The sequence below is a fragment of the Oncorhynchus kisutch genome, linkage group LG4, assembly GCF_002021735.2.
Source record: "Oncorhynchus kisutch isolate 150728-3 linkage group LG4, Okis_V2, whole genome shotgun sequence".
Classification (NCBI taxonomy): domain Eukaryota; kingdom Metazoa; phylum Chordata; class Actinopteri; order Salmoniformes; family Salmonidae; genus Oncorhynchus; species Oncorhynchus kisutch.
The window spans coordinates 1,804,013-1,825,815 of NC_034177.2; the positions used below are offsets into that span (position 1 = coordinate 1,804,013).

General features: G+C 47.4%; 1 protein-coding gene across 1 annotated transcript in view; it reads left to right on the forward strand.

The window, feature by feature from the left end:
- The window catches only part of atp10a (ATPase phospholipid transporting 10A), a 146,105-nt gene that overhangs the window by 45,389 nt on the left and 78,913 nt on the right, over positions 1 to 21,803 (forward strand). The window contains exons 7-9 of the mRNA XM_031822278.1: positions 5,892 to 6,144; positions 11,891 to 12,114; positions 13,313 to 13,507. Of these exons, the coding sequence (XP_031678138.1) occupies positions 5,892 to 6,144; positions 11,891 to 12,114; positions 13,313 to 13,507 (672 nt within the window). The remainder of the gene's footprint in view (positions 1 to 5,891; positions 6,145 to 11,890; positions 12,115 to 13,312; positions 13,508 to 21,803) is intronic.

Here is a 21,803-nt window from a genome sequence, read left to right on the forward strand (position 1 = left end):
CAGTCAACAGTTTGGACTCAAGGGGTTTTCTTTATTTGTACTATTTTCTACATTGTAGAATTATTGTAGACATCAAAACTATGAAATAACACATATGGAATTATGTAGTAACCAAAAACATTGTTCAACAAATCAAAATATATTTGAGATTCTTCAAAGTAGCCACTCTTAGCCTTCTAAATAAGAATTGTGTTACATGGAAACTTGTGCCCAGTCAGTAGCGACGCCCACGTGAGCTCAGAGTTCATGTCAACATGATGGAACCGCCTTTCCGACCAGAGTGCTTAAAAGGACTCGCTAACGACATTTACATTAGACCAAAACATGCCGGCATGTAAAGTAGTCCTAGCTGTACCCTGAATAATCAACCATTGAGACCAGAGAACGTGAGGGTGTGGTCCACACGCTGAAATGGTCAAAACTACAAGATCAGACAGCGTGGAGCGGTGGCTAAGACCCTCTGAAACTCTCGACGATTGAAGAAGGTAAAGACACTAGACCAAACATTCAGTATGCAACTGGGTATGTACAGTAGTCTAGGACATTCAACCAAAGACGAGAGTGTAGATCGTTTCCCCCTCACCACCGTGTGGTACACCTGGGGTATCCATCCTAAGAACACTCCAACACAAAAAAGCCTATAACTAAGGACATTATGGCCCCTGGTGGACAACCAGAGAATTACACCAAACTACTCCCCATAGATGGATTGAGTGGTTTCAACAGAGACTACAGAGAAAGATATCTATGCGTAAATATATATTGCATTTGTAATCCGAATGAGCGGTTGTTAGGTTGCTAAATATTCTGGCTACAGTGAGGGTAGTTTCCTAAAGTACGTACAATAAGTTGTCTCTTTGTCTCCCCCTCTCCTTTACCTACCCATCCCATCCCTTCCATTGCATAACCAAACGGTCATGTTTTTGTTAGTCCACTAGGGACCTGTTATCATTGTGTAATGTATGGAATCAATAACCTGTGCTGTATGTGTTTACGTATTCTGTGTGAGGATTTAGTTAGTTAGTAAATAAATAATTAAGCCAATTTGTGTATCGGTGATTCATCAATTAGGCTAGCGTTCCTGCAGATATCAAGAATTATGCTGTGTTCAGAACGAGATGTAATAATTAATAATGTATTTATTGATGGAAGAGATATCTATATATCTTTAGATTAAGTCGGGAGAGGGTCACTCTTTAAACAAACTTTTCCCATGGTGCACTAATATTCCTAATGAATTAATTGTTAAATTATTTAATTGAATCGTGTGTCAATTAAACATAGTAGGTAATTATTCGATAAATAACAGTCATCACATTAATGGTAGTGATGTCACGACATATTGTAAATAATTCACAGACGGTGTCACCAGCAAAGCACCCCCACAAATGCGGAGATCATCCGTTCACCTACTCTGTGTCTGACAAGGACAACGGCAGTTGGAACCGAAAGTCTCAAATTTGGACTCATCAGACCAAAGGACAGATTTCCACCAGTCTTATGTCCATTGCTCATGTTTCTTGGTCCAAGCAAGTCTCTTCTTATTGGTGTCCTTTAGTAGTGGTTTCTTTGCAGCAATTTGACCATGAAGACCTGATTCACACTGAACAGTTGATGTTGAGATGTGTCTGTTACTTGAACTCTGTGAAGCATTTATGTATTTGGCCTGCAAGTTCTGAGGCTGGTAACTCTAGTGGCGGTCCTCATGAGAGCCAGTTTCATCATAGCGCTTGATGGTTTTTGCGACTGCAGTTGAAGAATCTTTCAAAGTTCTTAATTTTCCGTATTGACTGACCATTATGTCTTAAAGTAATGATGGACTGTCATTTCTCTTTGCTTATTTGAGCTGTTCTTGCCATAATATGGCAAATAGACCCTATTTCTTCTGTATACCACCCCTACCTTTTCACAACACAACTGATTGGCTTAAACACATTAAGAAGGAAAGAAATTCCACAAATTAACTTTGAAGAAGGCACGCCTGTTAATTGAAATGCATTCCAGGTGACTACCTCATGAAGCTGGTTGAGAGAATGCCAAAAGTGCAAAGCTGTCATCAATGCAAAGGGTGGCTACTTTGAAGAACCTCAAATATAAAATATATTAGGATTTGTGTTTTTTGGTTTCTACATATTATTTCATAGTTTTGATTTCTTCACTATTATGTTACAATGTAGACAATAGTCTAATAATCTAGACTAATGAGAAAACTGATGAATGAGTAGGTGTGTCCAAACTTTTGGCTGGTACTGTACATCGATTCAATTTACTTTGCATTTAGTATTCCAACAGGACAAGAAACAAAATGAATGTTTCTTCTTGGCCACGGGCATTCTGAAGCGCCGGCCAGAGGGAAGCCTCTCCAACTGAGGGTGTAGAGAGTGGGAGGGGTCGCCAACAAAGTGCAGCTCAGTTTCTACCTATAAACTGTGTCCCCTTAGTATGGTAGAACCCTTAATGTCCCCTTAGTATGGTAGAAACCCTTAATGTCCCTTTAGTATGGTAGAAACGCTTAATGTCCCCTTAGTATGGTAGAAACCCTTAATGTCCCCTTAGTATGGTAGAACCCTTAATGTCCCCTTAGTATGGTAGAAACCCTTAATGTCCCCTTAGTATGGTAGAAACCCTTAATGTCCCCTTAGTATGGTAGAAACCCTTAATGTCCCCTTAGTATGGTAGAAACGCTTAATGTCCCCTTAGTATGGTAGAAACCCTTAATGTCCCCTTAGTATGGTAGAACCCTTAATGTCCCCTTAGTATGGTAGAAACCCTTAATGTCCCCTTAGTATGGTATAAACCCTTAATGTCCCCTTAGTATGGTAGAACCCTTAATGTCCCCTTAGTATGGTAGAACCCTTAATGTCCCCTTAGTATGGTAGAAACCCTTAATGTCCCCTTAGTATGGTAGAACCCTTAATGTCCCCTTAGTATGGTAGAACCCTTAATGTCCCCTTAGTATGGTAGAACCCTTAATGTCCCCTTAGTATGGTAGAACCCTTAATGTCCCCTTAGTATGGTAGAAACCCTTAATGTCCCCTTAGTATGGTAGAACCCTTAATGTCCCCTTAGTATGGTGGAACCCTTAATGTCCCCTTAGTATGGTAGAACCCTTAATGTCCCCTTAGTATGGTAGAAACCCTTAATGTCCCCTTAGTATGGTAGAAAAGCTTAATGTCCCCTTAGTATGGTAGAACCCTTAATGTCCCCTTAGTATGGTAGAACCTTTAATGTCCCCTTAGTATGGTAGAACCTTTAATGTCCCCTTAGTATGGTAGAACCTTTAATGTCCCCTTAGTATGGTCGAACCCTTAATGTCCCCTTAGTATGGTAGAACCCCTTAATGTCCCCTTAGTATGGTAGAACCCTTAATGTCCCCTTAGTATGGTAGAACCCTTAATGTCCCCTTAGTATGGTAGAACCCTTAATGTCCCCTTAGTATGGTAGAACCCTTAATGTCCCCTTAGTATGGTAGAACCCTTAATGTCCCCTTAGTATGGTAGAACCCTTAATGTCCCCTTAGTATGGTAGAACCCTTAATGTCCCCTTAGTATGGTAGAACCCTTAATGTCCCCTTAGTATGGTAGAACCCTTAATGTCCCCTTAGTATGGTAGAAACCCTTAATGTCCCCTTAGTATGGTAGAAAAGCTTAATGTCCCCTTAGTATGGTAGAACCCTTAATGTCCCCTTAGTATGGTAGAAACCCTTAATGTCCCCTTAGTATGGTAGAAAAGCTTAATGTCCCCTTAGTATGGTAGAACCCTTAATGTCCCCTTAGTATGGTAGAAACCCTTAATGTCCCCTTAGTATGGTAGAACCTTTAATGTCCCCTTAGTATGGTAGAACCTTTAATGTCCCCTTAGTATGGTCGAACCCTTAATGTCCCCTTAGTATGGTAGAACCCCTTAATGTCCCCTTAGTATGGTAGAACCCTTAATGTCCCCTTAGTATGGTAGAACCCTTAATGTCCCCTTAGTATGGTAGAACCCTTAATGTCCCCTTAGTATGGTAGAACCCTTAATGTCCCCTTAGTATGGTAGAAAAGCTTAATGTCCCCTTAGTATGGTAGAACCCTTAATGTCCCCTTAGTATGGTAGAACCCTTAATGTACCCTTAGTATGGTAGAACCCTTAATGTCCCCTTAGTATGGTAGAACCCTTAATGTCCCCTTAGTATGGTAGAAACCCTTAATGTCCCCTTAGTATGGTAGAACCCTTAATGTCCCCTTAGTATGGTAGAACCCTTAATGTCCCCTTAGTATGGTAGAACCCTTAATGTCCCCATGTACCAGCAGCACAAAGTTCAATAAATGTCTCCAGATAAATGTACGTCTTCTATCGGAGTTATATATGACGGTGTTAGTCACATAAATGTCTCCGTCTACAACCTTGTCAGTCACAAGCCACCTCAAGCTTAGTCTCCCACAAAGCTCTGTTTTTGTGTGAAATGGAATCTGTGGTATTTTCTCTCCTGTTTCTAAATGTGTTGATCAGATACAGCAGCAGGAAAAGGTATGGGAATCTGATCTTCATCTAGGTCACAACAATAGACAAACACAGTCTGCTTAAACTAATAACACAAACAATTATATGTTTTCATGTGTTTATTGAACACACCGTGTAAATATTCGCAGTGCAGGCTGGGAGAAGTATGTCAATCCTTGGATTTAATAACTGGTTGACCCTCCTTCTTAATCTTCGGTCTTCTTAGATCTCTTTTTGTTCGATGGATGGCTCACATCAGGCAGTGCTTCTTGTGAATAGCCAACTCAAATTTTGTAAGTGTTTGGTATTGGGCAGGTCAGCTCTAACCAACAACTCCAATCTTGTCTCAATGACTGGACTCCAGGTTAGCGGACTCCTGACTCCAACTAGCTTTTGGAGAAGTCATTAGCCTAGGGGGGGTTCACATACTTTTCCCAACCTACACTGTGAATGTTTAAATTATGTATTCAATATAGACGAGAAATACAATTTGTGTGTTATTAGATTAAGCACACTGTGTGTCTGTTGTGACTTAGATGGTCAGATCACATTTTATGACAAATGTATGCAGAAATCCAGGTTCTTCCAAATGGTTCACATACATTTCTTCCAATGTAGATGTCTCCCTTCACATCCCTATCAGTTACAAGTCACCACAATGATTTTTACAATGTTTCCACCAAAGACACAGGATCTTGCCCAAATGGTCCATAGGGTGCTGGTCTTAAGTAGTGCACTATATAGGGAATAGGGTGCTGGTCTTAAGTAGAGCACGATGTAGGGAATAGGGCGCTGGTCCTAAATAGTGCACTATATAGGGAATAGTGCGCTGGTCCTAAGTAGAGCACTATGTAGGGAATAGGGCGCTGGTCCTAAGTAGTGCACTATGTAGGGAATAGGGCGCCGGTCCTAAGTAGAGCACTATGTAGGGAATAGGGCGCTGGTCCTAAGTAGAGCACTATGTAGGGAATAGGGCGCTGGTCCTAAGTAGTGCACTATGTAGGGAATAGTGCGCTGGTCCTAAGTAGAGCACTATGTAGGGAATAGGGCGCTGGTCCTAAGTAGAGCACTATGTAGGGAATAGGGCGCTGGTCCTAAGTAGAGCACTATGTAGGGAATAGGGCACTGGTCCTAAGTAGTGCACTATATAGGGAATAGGGCTCTGGTCTAAAGTAGTGCACTATATAGGGAATAGGGCTCTGGCCTAAAGTAGTGCACTATACAGGGGAATAGGGCTCTGGTCTAAAGTAGTGCACTATGTAGGGAATAGGGTTCCATTTGGAACACATTCTCAGACTCTGTAATCTGTCCTGTCAGATCTATACATGACTGTGTTGGGTTTCCTGCTCTTGTTGTTGTCTCCCTCCAAAAGACGTCTTTGTCTGTAACAGAATCTCTTCCGTCTTTAGGTCCTGATCCCCGTCTCGCTGTTCGTGTCCATAGAGATTGTGAAGATCTGTCAGGTGTATTTCATCCATCAGGACCAAGACCTGTACGATGAGGAGACTGACTCTCATCTGCAGTGTAGAGCTCTGAACATCACCGAAGACCTTGGGCAGATGCAGTACATCTTCTCTGACAAGACCGGAACACTCACAGAGAACAAGATGGTGTTCAGGAGATGTACGGTGGCCGGGGTGGAGTATAGTCATGATGCCAACGGTGAGACCATACTCTAGGGTTACGGTGAGACTGTAGGGTTACGGTGAGACTGTAGATTTACGGTGAGACCGTAGGGTTACGGTGAGACCGTAGGGTTACGGTGAGACTGTAGGGTTACGGTGAGACTGTAGGGTTACGGTGAGACTGTAGGGTTACGGTGAGACTGTAGGGTTACGGTGAGACTGTAGGGTTACGGTGAGACTGTAGGGTTACGGTGAGACTGTAGGGTTACGGTGAGACTGTAGGGTTACGGTGAGACTGGGTTACGGTGACGGAGGTTACGGTGAGACTGTAGGGTTACGGTGAGACTGTAGGGTTACGGTGAGACTGTAGGGTTACGGTGAGACTGAGGTTACGGGACTGTAGGGTTACGGTGAGACTGTAGGGTTACGGTGAGACTGTAGGGTTACGGTGAGACTGTACTGTAGGGTTACGGTGAGACTGTACTGTAGGGTTACGGTGAGACGGTACTGTAGGGTTACGGTGAGACGGTACTGTAGGGTACGGTGAGACTAGGGTTACGGTGAGACTAGGGTTACGGTGAGACTGTACTGTAGTGTTACGGTAAGACTGTACTGTAGGGTTAGAAGATAGTACTGTAGGGTTACGGTGAGACTGTAGGGTTACGGTGAGACGGTACTGTAGGGTTACGGTGAGACTAGGGTTACGGTGAGACTAGGGTTACGGTGAGACTAGGGTTACGGTGAGACTGTACTGTAGTGTTACGGTAAGACTGTACTGTAGGGTTAGAAGATAGTACTGTAGGGTTACGGTGAGACTGTAGGGTTACGGTGAGACCGTGGAGTTTTACGGTGAGACCGTAGGGTTACGGTGAGACCGTAGGGTTAAGGTGGAGACCGTAGGGTTACGGTGAGACTGTAGGGTTACGGTGAGAACTGTAGGGTTACGGTGAGACTGTAGGGTTACGGTGAGACTGTACTGTAGGGTTACGGTGAGACTGTACTGTAGGGTTACGGTGAGACTGTACTGTAGGGTTACGGTGAGACTGTACTGTAGGGTTACGGTGAGACGGTACTGTAGGGTTACGGTGAGACTAGGGTTACGGTGAGACTAGGGTTACGGTGAGACTGTAGGGATATGGTGAGACTGTACTGGTAGTGTTTACGGTAAGACTGTACTGTAGGGTTAGAAGATAGTACTGTAGGGTTACGGTGAGACTGTAGGGTTACGGTGAGACTGTAGGGTTACGGTGAGACTGTAGGGTTACGGTGAGACCGTAGGGTTACGGTGAGACCGTAGGGTTACGGTGAGACCGTAGGGTTACGGTGAGACCGTAGGGTTACGGTGAGACTGTAGGGTTACGGTGAGACTGTAGGGTTACAGTGAGACTGTACTGTAGGGTTACGGTGAGACTGTACTGTAGGATTACGGTGAGACTGTACTGTAGGGTTACGGTGAGACTGTACTGTAGGGTTACGGTGAGACTGTACTGTAGGGTTACGGTGAGACTGTACTGTAGGGTTACGGTGAGACTGTACTGTAGGGTTACGGTGAGACTGTACTGTAGGGTTACGGTGAGACTGTACTGTAGGGTTACGGTGAGACGGTACTGTAGGGTTACGGTGAGACTGTACTGTAGGGTTACGGTGAGACGGTACTGTAGGGTTACGGTGAGACTGTACTGTAGGGTTACGGTGAGACTGTACTGTAGGGTTACGGTGAGACTGTACTGTAGGGTTACGGTGAGACTGTACTGTAGGGTTACGGTGAGACTGTACTGTAGGGTTACGGTGAGACTGTACTGTAGGGTTACGGTGAGACTGTACTGTAGGGTTACGGTGAGACTGTACTGTAGGGTTACGGTGAGACTGTACTGTAGGGTTACGGTGAGACTGTACTGTAGGGTTACGGTGAGACTGTACTGTAGGGTTACGGTGAGACTGTAGGGTTACGGTGAGACTGTAGGGTTACGGTGAGACTGTAGGGTTACGGTGAGACTGTAGGGTTACGGTGAGACTGTAGGGTTACGGTGAGACTGTAGGGTTACGGTGAGACTGTAGGGTTACGGTGAGACTGTAGGGTTACGGTGAGACTGTAGGGTTACGGTGAGACTGTAGGGTTACGGTGAGACTGTAGGGTTACGGTGAGACTGTAGGGTTACGGTGAGACTGTAGGGTTACGGTGAGACTGTAGGGTTACGGTGAGACTGTAGGGTTACGGTGAGACTGTAGGGTTACGGTGAGACTGTAGGGTTACGGTGAGACTGTAGGGTTACGGTGAGACTGTAGGGTTACGGTGAGACTGTAGGGTTACGGTGAGACTGTAGGGTTACGGTGAGACTGTAGGGTTACGGTGAGACTGTAGGGTTACGGTGAGACTGTAGGGTTACGGTGAGACTGTAGGGTTACGGTGAGACTGTAGGGTTACGGTGAGACTGTAGGGTTACGGTGAGACTGTAGGGTTACGGTGAGACTGTAGGGTTACGGTGAGACTGTAGGGTTAACGGTGAGACTGTACTGTAGGGTTACGGTGAGACTGTACTGTAGGGTTACGGTGAGACTGTACTGTAGGGTTACGGTGAGACTGTACTGTAGGGTTACGGTGAGACTGTACTGTAGGGTTACGGTGAGACTGTACTGTAGGGTTACGGTGAGACTGTACTGTAGGGTTACGGTGAGACTGTACTGTAGGGTTACGGTGAGACTCTACTGTAGGGTTACGGTGAGACTCTACTGTAGGGTTACGGTGAGACGGTACTGTAAGGTTACGGTGAGACTGTACTGTAGGGTTACGGTGAGACGGTACTGTAGGGTTACGGTGAGACTGTAGGGTTACGGTGAGACGGTACTGTAGGGTTACGGTGAGACTGTAGGGTTACGGTGAGACGGTACTGTAGGGTTACGGTGAGACCGTACTGTAGGGTTACGGTGAGACGGTACTGTAGGGTTACGGTGAGACTGTAGGGTTACGGTGAGACGGTACTGTAGGGTTACGGTGAGACGGTACTGTAGGGTTACGGTGAGACTAGGGTTACGGTGAGACTAGGGTTACGGTGAGACTAGGGTTACGGTGAGACTAGGGTTACGGTGAGACTGTAGAGATATGGTGAGACTGTACTTTAGTGTTACGGTGAGACTGTAGAGTTACGGTGAGACTGTAGAGTTACGGTGAGACTGTAGGGTTACGGTGAGACGATACTGTAGGGTTACGATGAGACTGTAGGGTTACGGTGAGACTGTACTGTAGGGTTAGAAGATAGTACTGTAGGGTTACGGTGAGACTGTAGGGTTACGGTGAGACTGTAGGGTTACGGTGAGACGGTACTGTAGGGTTACGGTGAGATGGTACTGTAGGGTTACGGTGAGACTGTACTGTAGGGTTACGGTGAGACTATACTGTAGGGTTACGGTGAGACTGTACTGTAGGGTTACGGTGAGACTGTACTGTAGGGTTACGGTGAGACTGTACTGTAGGGTTACGGTGAGACTGTACTGTAGGGTTACGGTGAGACTGTAGGGTTACGGTGAGACGGTACTGTACTCCGCATTCCGAGGCATCTGCACTATGATCAGTGTCAACCCAGGAGGAGTTGTGCAGGATTTTACGGTGAGACGGTACTGTAAGGTTACGGTGAGACTGTACTGTAGGGTTACGGTGAGACGGTACTGTAGGGTTACGGTGAGACTGTAGGGTTACGGTGAGACGGTACTGTAGGGTTACGGTGAGACTGTACTGTAGGGTTACGGTGAGACTGTACTGTAGGGTTACGGTGAGACTGTACTGTAGGGTTACGGTGAGACTGTACTGTAGGGTTACGGTGAGACTGTAGGGTTACGGTGAGACGGTACTGTACTCCGCATTCCGAGGCATCTGCACTATGATCAGTGTCAACCCAGGAGGAGTTGTGCAGGATTTTACGGTGAGACGGTACTGTAAGGTTACGGTGAGACTGTACTGTAGGGTTACGGTGAGACGGTACTGTAGGGTTACGGTGAGACTGTAGGGTTACGGTGAGACGGTACTGTAGGGTTACGGTGAGACTGTAGGGTTACGGTGAGACTGTAGGGTTACGGTGAGACGGTACTGTAGGGTTACGGTGAGACTGTAGGGTTACGGTGAGACGGTACTGTAGGGTTACGGTGAGACGGTACTGTAGGGTTACGGTGAGACGGTACTGTAGGGTTACGGTGAGACGGTACTGTAGGGTTACGGTGAGACGGTACTGTAGGGTTACGGTGAGACTAGGGTTACGGTGAGACTAGGGTTACGGTGAGACTAGGGTTACGGTGAGACTGTAGAGATATGGTGAGACTGTACTTTAGTGTTACGGTGAGACTGTAGAGTTACGGTGAGACTGTAGAGTTACGGTGAGACTGTAGGGTTACGGTGAGACGATACTGTAGGGTTACGATGAGACTGTAGGGTTACGGTGAGACTGTACTGTAGGGTTAGAAGATAGTACTGTAGGGTTACGGTGAGACTGTAGGGTTACGGTGAGACTGTAGGGTTACGGTGAGACTGTACTGTAGGGTTACGGTGAGACTGTACTGTAGGGTTACGGTGAGACTGTACTGTAGGGTTACGGTGAGACTGTAGGGTTACGGTGAGACGGTACTGTACTCCGCATTCCGAGGCATCTGCACTATGATCAGTGTCAACCCAGGAGGAGTTGTGCAGGATTTTACGGTGAGACGGTACTGTAAGGTTACGGTGAGACTGTACTGTAGGGTTACGGTGAGACGGTACTGTAGGGTTACGGTGAGACTGTAGGGTTACGGTGAGACGGTACTGTAGGGTTACGGTGAGACTGTAGGGTTACGGTGAGACTGTAGGGTTACGGTGAGACGGTACTGTAGGGTTACGGTGAGACTGTAGGGTTACGGTGAGACCGTACTGTAGGGTTACGGTGAGACGGTACTGTAGGGTTACGGTGAGACGGTACTGTAGGGTTACGGTGAGACGGTACTGTAGGGTTACGGTGAGACGGTACTGTAGGGTTACGGTGAGACGGTACTGTAGGGTTACGGTGAGACTAGGGTTACGGTGAGACTAGGGTTACGGTGAGACTGTAGAGATATGGTGAGACTGTACTTTAGTGTTACGGTGAGACTGTAGAGTTACGGTGAGACTGTAGAGTTACGGTGAGACTGTAGGGTTACGGTGAGACGATACTGTAGGGTTACGATGAGACTGTAGGGTTACGGTGAGACTGTACTGTAGGGTTAGAAGATAGTACTGTAGGGTTACGGTGAGACTGTAGGGTTACGGTGAGACTGTAGGGTTACGGTGAGACGGTACTGTAGGGTTACGGTGAGACTGTACTGTAGGGTTACGGTGAGACTGTACTGTAGGGTTACGGTGAGACTGTACTGTAGGGTTACGGTGAGACTGTACTGTAGGGTTACGGTGAGACTGTAGGGTTACGGTGAGACGGTACTGTAGGGTTGGAAGATAGTACTGTAGGGTTATGGTAAGACTGCACTGCAGGGTTAGAAGATAGTACTTTAGGGTTACGGTGAGACTGTAGGGTTAGAAGATAGTTCTCCCAAGACGTGAACAGTGAGGGAGGCCTGGGGTGTATTCATTAGACACTAAACAGAATGAAACAAGGTGGGACTAACTGCAAAAAAAAAATTACGTGTTACGTTGCGTGACCTAATGAATATAACCCATCTCGCACTCCAGTCTGCTAGATCACACTGTTGTTGTTTATCTAGGATTGAGGAAGTTTGGATTCTAGTAGCAGCTTTGTATTATAATATTCTGTGTTGTCTGTCCTCCCCAGCGAGGCGTCTGGCCATGTACCAGGACCTGGTGGACTCCGAGGAGGAGGACTGTACGTCCCACAGTGGCACCTTGCCCAGACGGGACAGCGTCACCAGCAACCAGAGTGCTGCCAAGGTGGTGCTGCGCTCCCAGAGCACCAAGTCCCACCGCAGGACTGGCAGCCGGGCCGAAGCCAAGAGGGCCAGCATCCTGTCCAAACACACTGCATTCAGCAGCCCCATGGTACTCACCTCTCCATTATTACTCAACACACTGCATTCAGCAGCCCCATGGTACTTACTACAACACATTGCATTCAGCAGCCCCATGGTACTTACTACAACACATTGCATTCAGCAGCCCCATGGTACTTACTACAACACACTGCATTCAGCAGCCCCATGGTACTTACTACTCCATTATTACCCAACACACTGCATTCAGCAGCCCCATGGTACTTACTACAACACACTGCATTCAGCAGCCCCATGGTACTTACTACAACACACTGCATTCAGCAGCCCCATGGTACTTAGCATTCAGCAGCCCCATGGGGAGAGAGTAGTGTGTAGGGTGAGAAGCAGTGGAACTGGCTTGGAAGGTCCATAGTTGAGTTTGAGGGGATCTACAGTATGACCGGAGGGCAGCAGGTAGCCAAGAGGTTGGAGAGGGCAGCATGATGGAGAGGGCAGCATGATGGAGAGGGCGGCATGATGGAGAGGGCGGCATGATGGAGAGGGCGGCGGCATGATGGAGAGGGCGGCGGCATGATGGAGAGGGCGGCGGCATGATGGAGAGGGCGGCGGCATGATGGAGAGGGCGGCGGCATGATGGAGAGGGCGGCAGCATGATGGAGAGGGCGGCAGCATGATGGAGAGGGCGGCAGCATGTTGGAGAGGGCGGCAGCATGTTGGAGAGGGCGGCAGCATGTTGGAGAGGGCAGCAGCATGTTGGAGAGGGCAGCAGCATGTTGGAGAGGGCAGCAGCATGTTGGAGAGGGCAGCAGCATGTTGGAGAGGGCAGCAGCATGTTGGAGAGGGCAGCAGCATGTTGGAGAGGGCAGCAGCATGTTGGAGAGGGCAGCAGCATGTTGGAGAGGGCAGCAGCACAGCATGTTGGCGAGGGCAGCAGCATGTTGGCGAGGGCAGCAGCATGTTGGCGAGGGCAGCAGCATGTTGGAGAGGGCAGCAGCATGTTGGAGAGGGCAGCAGCATGTTGGAGAGGGTTGTTGGTTACAAGTCAGACGAGTCAAATCTGGTGGGAATCTAATTATCCTAGATGCCTTTTTCTTCCGTTGTTCCCTTGAAGAAGGCATAGCTGATCCTGGGTGTGTTTCTGTGTGTAGGTTTCTCGTGGTGGGTTAAAGGCAAAAAAAGACACATTTCTATGACCTGAAAATGACAAAAAACATTCTTCTGAACCTACTCTCTCTCTTCAACAGGAGAAGGACATCACGCCTGACCCTCAGCTCCTGGAGAAGGTCAACCACTGCAGCAGCCAGATGACCTTCAAGAGGTTCCACAGCCAGTCCCTCTCTCAGCTGCCCTCTGACCTCACGGACATCATCGACTTCTTCATCGCCCTCACCATCTGTAACACAGTGGTGGTGTCATCACCCAATCAGCCCCGGCAGAAGGTAGGCACTGAGTGTACAACACATTAGGAACACCTTGCTGATATTGAGTTGCATCCCCCTTTTGCCCTTAGAACAGCCTCAATTCGTCGGGTATAAGACTCTACAAGGTGCTGAAAGCGTTCCATAGCGCCACCCACGGGTAGATTTAGTTATTGGTGGGTAAGAATGTCGTTCACCAGCCACGTTTGGAGGGCTCTACAGTGCTATAGATCCATGTTTGGAGGGCTCTACAGTGCTATAGATCCATGTTTGGAGGGCTCTACAGTGCTATAGATCCATGTTTGCAGGGCTCTACAGTGCTATAGATCCATGTTTGCAGGACTCTACAGTGCTATAGATCCATGTTTGCAGGACTCTACAGTACTATAGATCCACGTTTGCAGGGCTCTACAGTACTATAGATCCATGTTTGGAGGGCTCTACAGTGCTATAGATCCATGTTTGCAGGGCTCTACAGTACTATAGATCCATGTTTGCAGGGCTCTACAGTACTATAGATACACGTTTGCAGGGCTCTACAGTGCTATAGATCCATGTTTGCAGGGCTCTACAGTACTATAGATCCACGTTTGCAGGGCTCTACAGTACTATAGATCCATGTTTGCAGGGCTCTACAGTGCTATAGATCCATGTTTGCAGGGCTCTACAGTGCTATAGATCCATGTTTGCAGGGCTCTACAGTACTATAGATCCACGTTTGCAGGGCTCTACAGTGCTATAGATCCATGTTTGCAGGGCTCTACAGTACTATAGATCCACGTTTGCAGGGCTCTACAGTACTATAGATCGATGTTTGCAGGGCTCTACAGTACTATAGATCCATGTTTGCAGGACTCTACAGTGCTATAGATCCACGTTTGCAGGGCTCTACAGTACTATAGATCCACGTTTGCAGGGCTCTACAGTACTATAGATCCATGTTTGCAGGGCTCTACAGTACTATAGATCCACGTTTGCAGGGCTCTACAGTACTATAGATCCATGTTTGCAGGGCTCTACAGTGCTATAGATCCATGTTTGCAGGGCTCTACAGTGCTATAGATCCACGTTTGCAGGGCTCTACAGTGCTATAGATCCATGTTTGCAGGGCTCTACAGTACTATAGATCCACGTTTGCAGGGCTCTACAGTGCTATAGATCCATGTTTGCAGGGCTCTACAGTGCTATAGATCCATGTTTGCAGGGCTCTACAGTGCGAGCATTACATTTGCAGGGCTCTACAGTGCTATAGATCCACGTTTGCAGGGCTCTACAGTGCTATAGATCCACGTTTGCAGGGCTCTACAGTGCTATAGATCCACGTTTGCAGGGCTCTACAGTGCTATAGATCCACGTTTGCAGGGCTCTACAGTGCTATAGATCCACGTTTGCAGGGCTCTACAGTGCTATAGATCCACGTTTGCAGGGCTCTACAGTGCTATAGATCCACGTTTGCAGGGCTCTACAGTGCTATAGATCCACGTTTGCAGGGCTCTACAGTGCTATAGATCCACGTTTGCAGGGCTCTACAGTGCTATAGATCCATGTTTGCAGGGCTCTACAGTACTATAGATCCATGTTTGCAGGGCTCTACAGTGCTATAGATCCATGTTTGCAGGGCTCTACAGTGCTATAGATCCACGTTTGCAGGGCTCTACAGTGCTATAGATCCACGTTTGCAGGGCTCTACAGTGCTATAGATCCACGTTTGCAGGGCTCTACAGTACTATAGATCCATGTTTGCAGGGCTCTACAGTGCGAGCATTACATTTGCAGGGCTCTACAGTGCGAGCATTACATTTGCAGGGCTCTACAGTGCTATAGATCCATGTTTGCAGGGCTCTACAGTGCGAGCATTACATTTGCAGGGCTCTACAGTGCTATAGATCCACGTTTGCAGGGCTCTACAGTGCTATAGATCCACGTTTGCAGGGCTCTACAGTGCTATAGATCCACGTTTGCAGGGCTCTACAGTGCTATAGATCCACGTTTGCAGGGCTCTACAGTGCTATAGATCCACGTTTGCAGGGCTCTACAGTGCTATAGATCCACGTTTGCAGGGCTCTACAGTGCGAGCATTACATTTGCAGGGCTCTACAGTGCTATAGATCCACGTTTGCAGGGCTCTACAGTGCTATAGATCCACGTTTGCAGGGCTCTACAGTGCGAGCATTACATTTGCAGGGCTCTACAGTGCTATAGATCCACGTTTGCAGGGCTCTACAGTGCGAGCATTACATTTGCAGGGCTCTACAGTGCTATAGATCCACGTTTGCAGGGCTCTACAGTGCTATAGATCCATGTTTGCAGGGCTCTACAGTGCGAGCATTACATTTGCAGGGCTCTACAGTGCTATAGATCCATGTTTGCAGGGCTCTACAGTGCTATAGATCCATGTTTGCAGGGCTCTACAGTACTATAGATCCACGTTTGCAGGGCTCTACAGTGCTATAGATCCATGTTTGCAGGGCTCTACAGTACTATAGATCCACGTTTGCAGGGCTCTACAGTACTATAGATCCATGTTTGCAGGGCTCTACAGTACTATAGATCCATGTTTGCAGGACTCTACAGTGCTATAGATCCACGTTTGCAGGGCTCTACAGTACTATAGATCCACGTTTGCAGGGCTCTACAGTACTATAGATCCATGTTTGCAGGGCTCTACAGTACTATAGATCCACGTTTGCAGGGCTCTACAGTACTATAGATCCATGTTTGCAGGGCTCTACAGTGCTATAGATCCATGTTTGCAGGGCTCTACAGTGCTATAGATCCACGTTTGCAGGGCTCTACAGTGCTATAGATCCATGTTTGCAGGGCTCTACAGTACTATAGATCCACGTTTGCAGGGCTCTACAGTGCTATAGATCCATGTTTGCAGGGCTCTACAGTGCTATAGATCCATGTTTGCAGGGCTCTACAGTGCGAGCATTACTTTTGCAGGGCTCTACAGTGCTATAGATCCATGTTTGCAGGGCTCTACAGTGCGAGCATTACATTTGCAGGGCTCTACAGTGCTATAGATCCACGTTTGCAGGGCTCTACAGTGCTATAGATCCACGTTTGCAGGGCTCTACAGTGCTATAGATCCACGTTTGCAGGGCTCTACAGTGCTATAGATCCACGTTTGCAGGGCTCTACAGTGCTATAGATCCACGTTTGCAGGGCTCTACAGTGCTATAGATCCACGTTTGCAGGGCTCTACAGTGCTATAGATCCACGTTTGCAGGGCTCTACAGTGCTATAGATCCACGTTTGCAGGGCTCTACAGTGCTATAGATCCATGTTTGCAGGGCTCTACAGTACTATAGATCCATGTTTGCAGGGCTCTACAGTGCTATAGATCCATGTTTGCAGGGCTCTACAGTGCTATAGATCCACGTTTGCAGGGCTCTACAGTGCTATAGATCCACGTTTGCAGGGCTCTACAGTGCTATAGATCCACGTTTGCAGGGCTCTACAGTACTATAGATCCATGTTTGCAGGGCTCTACAGTGCGAGCATTACATTTGCAGGGCTCTACAGTGCGAGCATTACATTTGCAGGGCTCTACAGTGCTATAGATCCATGTTTGCAGGGCTCTACAGTGCGAGCATTACATTTGCAGGGCTCTACAGTGCTATAGATCCACGTTTGCAGGGCTCTACAGTGCTATAGATCCACGTTTGCAGGGCTCTACAGTGCTATAGATCCACGTTTGCAGGGCTCTACAGTGCTATAGATCCACGTTTGCAGGGCTCTACAGTGCTATAGATCCACGTTTGCAGGGCTCTACAGTGCGAGCATTACATTTGCAGGGCTCTACAGTGCTATAGATCCACGTTTGCAGGGCTCTACAGTGCTATAGATCCACGTTTGCAGGGCTCTACAGTGCGAGCATTACATTTGCAGGGCTCTACAGTGCTATAGATCCACGTTTGCAGGGCTCTACAGTGCGAGCATTACATTTGCAGGGCTCTACAGTGCTATAGATCCATGTTTGCAGGGCTCTACAGTGCGAGCATTACATTTGCAGGGCTCTACAGTGCTATAGATCCACGTTTGCAGGGCTCTACAGTGCTATAGATCCACGTTTGCAGGGCTCTACAGTGCTATAGATCCACGTTTGCAGGGCTCTACAGTGCTATAGATCCATGTTTGCAGGGCTCTACAGTGCGAGCATTACATTTGCAGGGCTCTACAGTGCTATAGATCCACGTTTGCAGGGCTCTACAGTGCTATAGATCCACGTTTGCAGGGCTCTACAGTGCTATAGATCCACGTTTGCAGGGCTCTACAGTGCTATAGAGCCATGTTTGCAGGGCTCTACAGTGCTATAGATCCATGTTTGCAGGGCTCTACAGTGCTATAGATCCATGTTTGCAGGGCTCTACAGTGCTATAGATCCATGTTTGCAGGGCTCTACAGTGCTATAGATCCATGTTTGCAGGGCTCTACAGTGCTATAGATCCATGTTTGCAGGGCTCTACAGTGCTATAGATCCATGTTTGCAGGGCTCTACAGTGCTATAGATCCATGTTTGCAGGGCTCTACAGTGCTATAGATCCATGTTTGCAGGGCTCTACAGTGCTATAGATCCACGTTTGCAGGGCTCTACAGTGCTATAGATCCACGTTTGCAGGACTCTACAGTGCTATAGATCCACGTTTGCAGGGCTCTACAGTGCGAGCATTACATTTGCAGGGCTCTACAGTGCTATAGATCCATGTTTGCAGGGCTCTACAGTGCTATAGATCCACGTTTGCAGGGCTCTACAGTGCGAGCATTACATTTGCAGGGCTCTACAGTGCGAGCATTACATTTGCAGGGCTCTACAGTGCGAGCATTACATTTGCAGGGCTCTACAGTGCGAGCATTACATTTGCAGGGCTCTACAGTGCGAGCATTACATTTGCAGGGCTCTACAGTGCGAGCATTACATTTGCAGGGCTCTACAGTGCGAGCATTACATTTGCAGGGCTCTACAGTGCGAGCATTACATTTGCAGGGCTCTACAGTGCGAGCATTACATTTGCAGGGCTCTACAGTGCTATAGATCCACGTTTGCAGGGCTCTACAGTACTATAGATCCATGTTTGCAGGGCTCTACAGTGCTATAGATCCACGTTTGCAGGGCTCTACAGTGCTATAGATCCACGTTTGCAGGGCTCTACAGTGCTATAGATCCACGTTTGCAGGGCTCTACAGTGCGAGCATTACATTTGCAGGGCTCTACAGTGCGAGCATTACATTTGCAGGGCTCTACAGTGCGAGCATTACGTTTGCAGGGCTCTACAGTGCGAGCATTACGTTTGCAGGGCTCTACAGTGCGAGCATTACATTTGCAGGGCTCTACAGTGCGAGCATTACATTTGCAGGGCTCTACAGTGCGAGCATTACATTTGCAGGGCTCTACAGTGCGAGCATTACGTTTGCAGGGCTCTACAGTACTATAGATCCATGTTTGCAGGGCTCTACAGTGCGAGCATTACGTTTGCAGGGCTCTACAGTGCTATAGATCCACGTTTGCAGGGCTCTACAGTGCTATAGATCCACGTTTGCAGGGCTCTACAGTGCTATAGATCCACGTTTGCAGGGCTCTACAGTGCTATAGATCCACGTTTGCAGGGCTCTACAGTGCGAGCATTACATTTGCAGGGCTCTACAGTGCGAGCATTACATTTGCAGGGCTCTACAGTGCGAGCATTACATTTGCAGGGCTCTACAGTGCGAGCATTACATTTGCAGGGCTCTACAGTGCGAGCATTACATTTGCAGGGCTCTACAGTGCGAGCATTACATTTGCAGGGCTCTACAGTGCGAGCATTACGTTTGCAGGGCTCTACAGTGCGAGCATTACGTTTGCAGGGCTCTACAGTGCGAGCATTACGTTTGCAGGGCTCTACAGTGCGAGCATTACATTTGCAGGGCTCTACAGTGCGAGCATTACATTTGCAGGGCTCTACAGTGCGAGCATTACATTTGCAGGGCTCTACAGTGCGAGCATTACATTTGCAGGGCTCTACAGTGCGAGCATTACATTTGCAGGGCTCTACAGTGCGAGCATTACATTTGCAGGGCTCTACAGTGCGAGCATTACATTTGCAGGGCTCTACAGTGCGAGCATTACATTTGCAGGGCTCTACAGTGCGAGCATTACATTTGCAGGGCTCTACAGTGCGAGCATTACATTTGCAGGGCTCTACAGTGCGAGCATTACATTTGCAGGGCTCTACAGTGCGAGCATTACATTTGCAGGGCTCTACAGTGCGAGCATTACATTTGCAGGGCTCTACAGTGCGAGCATTACATTTGCAGGGCTCTACAGTGCGAGCATTACATTTGCAGGGCTCTACAGTGCGAGCATTACGTTTGCAGGGCTCTACAGTGCTATAGATCCATGTTTGCAGGGCTCTACAGTGCGAGCATTACGTTTGCAGGGCTCTACAGTGCTATAGATCCATGTTTGCAGGGCTCTACAGTGCGAGCATTACGTTTGCAGGGCTCTACAGTGCTATAGATCCATGTTTGCAGGGCTCTACAGTGCGAGCATTACATTTGCAGGGCTCTACAGTGCGAGCATTACATTAGTGAATAAGAGTGAGTCAAGTATGAGCGAGTTTTCTGCTTTATTTCTGTTGTTTTGTTTCATAGCTGCTAATCGCACAAAGGAACCCAGCAACAGCTTTGGACTGATAGATCCATGTTTGGAGGCGCTGGCAACAGGCATAAGCAGTATTCCACAATACTACCTACATGCGCTGGCATGAGGAAATCTAGCAGTATACCACATGACTACTTATTAATACATGATGAAATCCAGCAGTATACAAATCAAATCAAATCAAATCAAATTTATTTATATAGCCCTTTGTACATCAGCTGATATCTCAAAGTGCTGTACAGAAACCCAGCCTAAAACCCCAAACAGCAAGCAATGCAGGTGTAGAAGCACGGTGGCTAGGAAAAACTCCCTAGAAAGACCAGAACCTAGGAAGAAACCTAGAGAGGAACCAGGCTATGTGGGGTGGCCAGTCCTCTTCTGGCTGTGCCGGGTGGAGATTATAACAGAACATGGTCAAGATGTTCAATGTTCATAAATGACCAGCATGGTCGAATAATAATAAGGCAGAACAGTTGAAACTAGAGCAGCAGCACAGTCAGGTGGAAGTTGAAACTGGAGCAGCAGCATGGCCAGGTAGACTGGGGACAGCAAGGAGTCATCATGTCAGGTAGTCCTGGGGCATGGTCCTAGGGCTCAGGTCAGTTGAAACTGGAACAGCAGCATGGCCAGGTGGACTGGGGACAGCAAGGAGTCATCATGTCAGGTAGTCCTGGGGCATGGTCCTAGGGCTCAGGTCAGTTGAAACTGGAACAGCAGCATGGCCAGGTGGACTGGGGACAGCAAGGAGTCATCATGTCAGGTAGTCCTGGGGCATGGTCCTAGGGCTCAGGTCCTCCGAGAGAGAGAAAGAAAGAGAGAAGGAGAGAATTAGAGAACGCACACTTAGATTCACACAGGACACCGAATAGGACAGGAGAAGTACTCCAGATATAACAAACTGACCCCAGCCCCCCGACACATAAACTACTGCAGCATAAATACTGGAGGCTGAGACAGGAGGGGTCAGGAGACACTGTGGCCCCATCCGAGGACACCCCCGGACAGGGCCAAACAGGAAGGATATAACCCCACCCACTTTGCCAAAGCACAGCCCCCACACCACTAGAGGGATATCTTCAACCACCAACTTACCATCCTGAGACAAGGCTGAGTATAGCCCACAAAGATCTCCGCCACGGCACAACCCACATGACTACTTATTAATACATGAGGAAATCCAGCAGTATACCACATGACTACTTATTAATACATGAGGAAATCCAGCAGTATACCACATGACTACTTATTAATCCATGATGAAATCCAGCAGTATTCCACATTACTACTTATTAATACATGATGAAATCCAGCAGTATACCACATGACTACTTATGAATACATCAAATCTAGTCATGGAGATGAAGAATAGTCACATCTAGTCATGGAGATGTAGAATAGTCACATCTAGTCATGGAGATGTAGAATAGTCACATCTAGTCATGGAGATGTAGAATAGTCACATCTAGTCATGGAGATGTAGAATAGTCATGGAGATGTAGAATAGTCACATCTAGACATGGAGATGTAGAATAGTCACATCTAGACATGGAGATGTAGAATAGTCACATCTAGTCATGGAGATGTAGAATAGTCATGGAGATGTAGAATAGTCATGGAGATGAGAATAGTCACATCTAGTCATGGAGATGTGGAATAGTCACATCTAGTCAT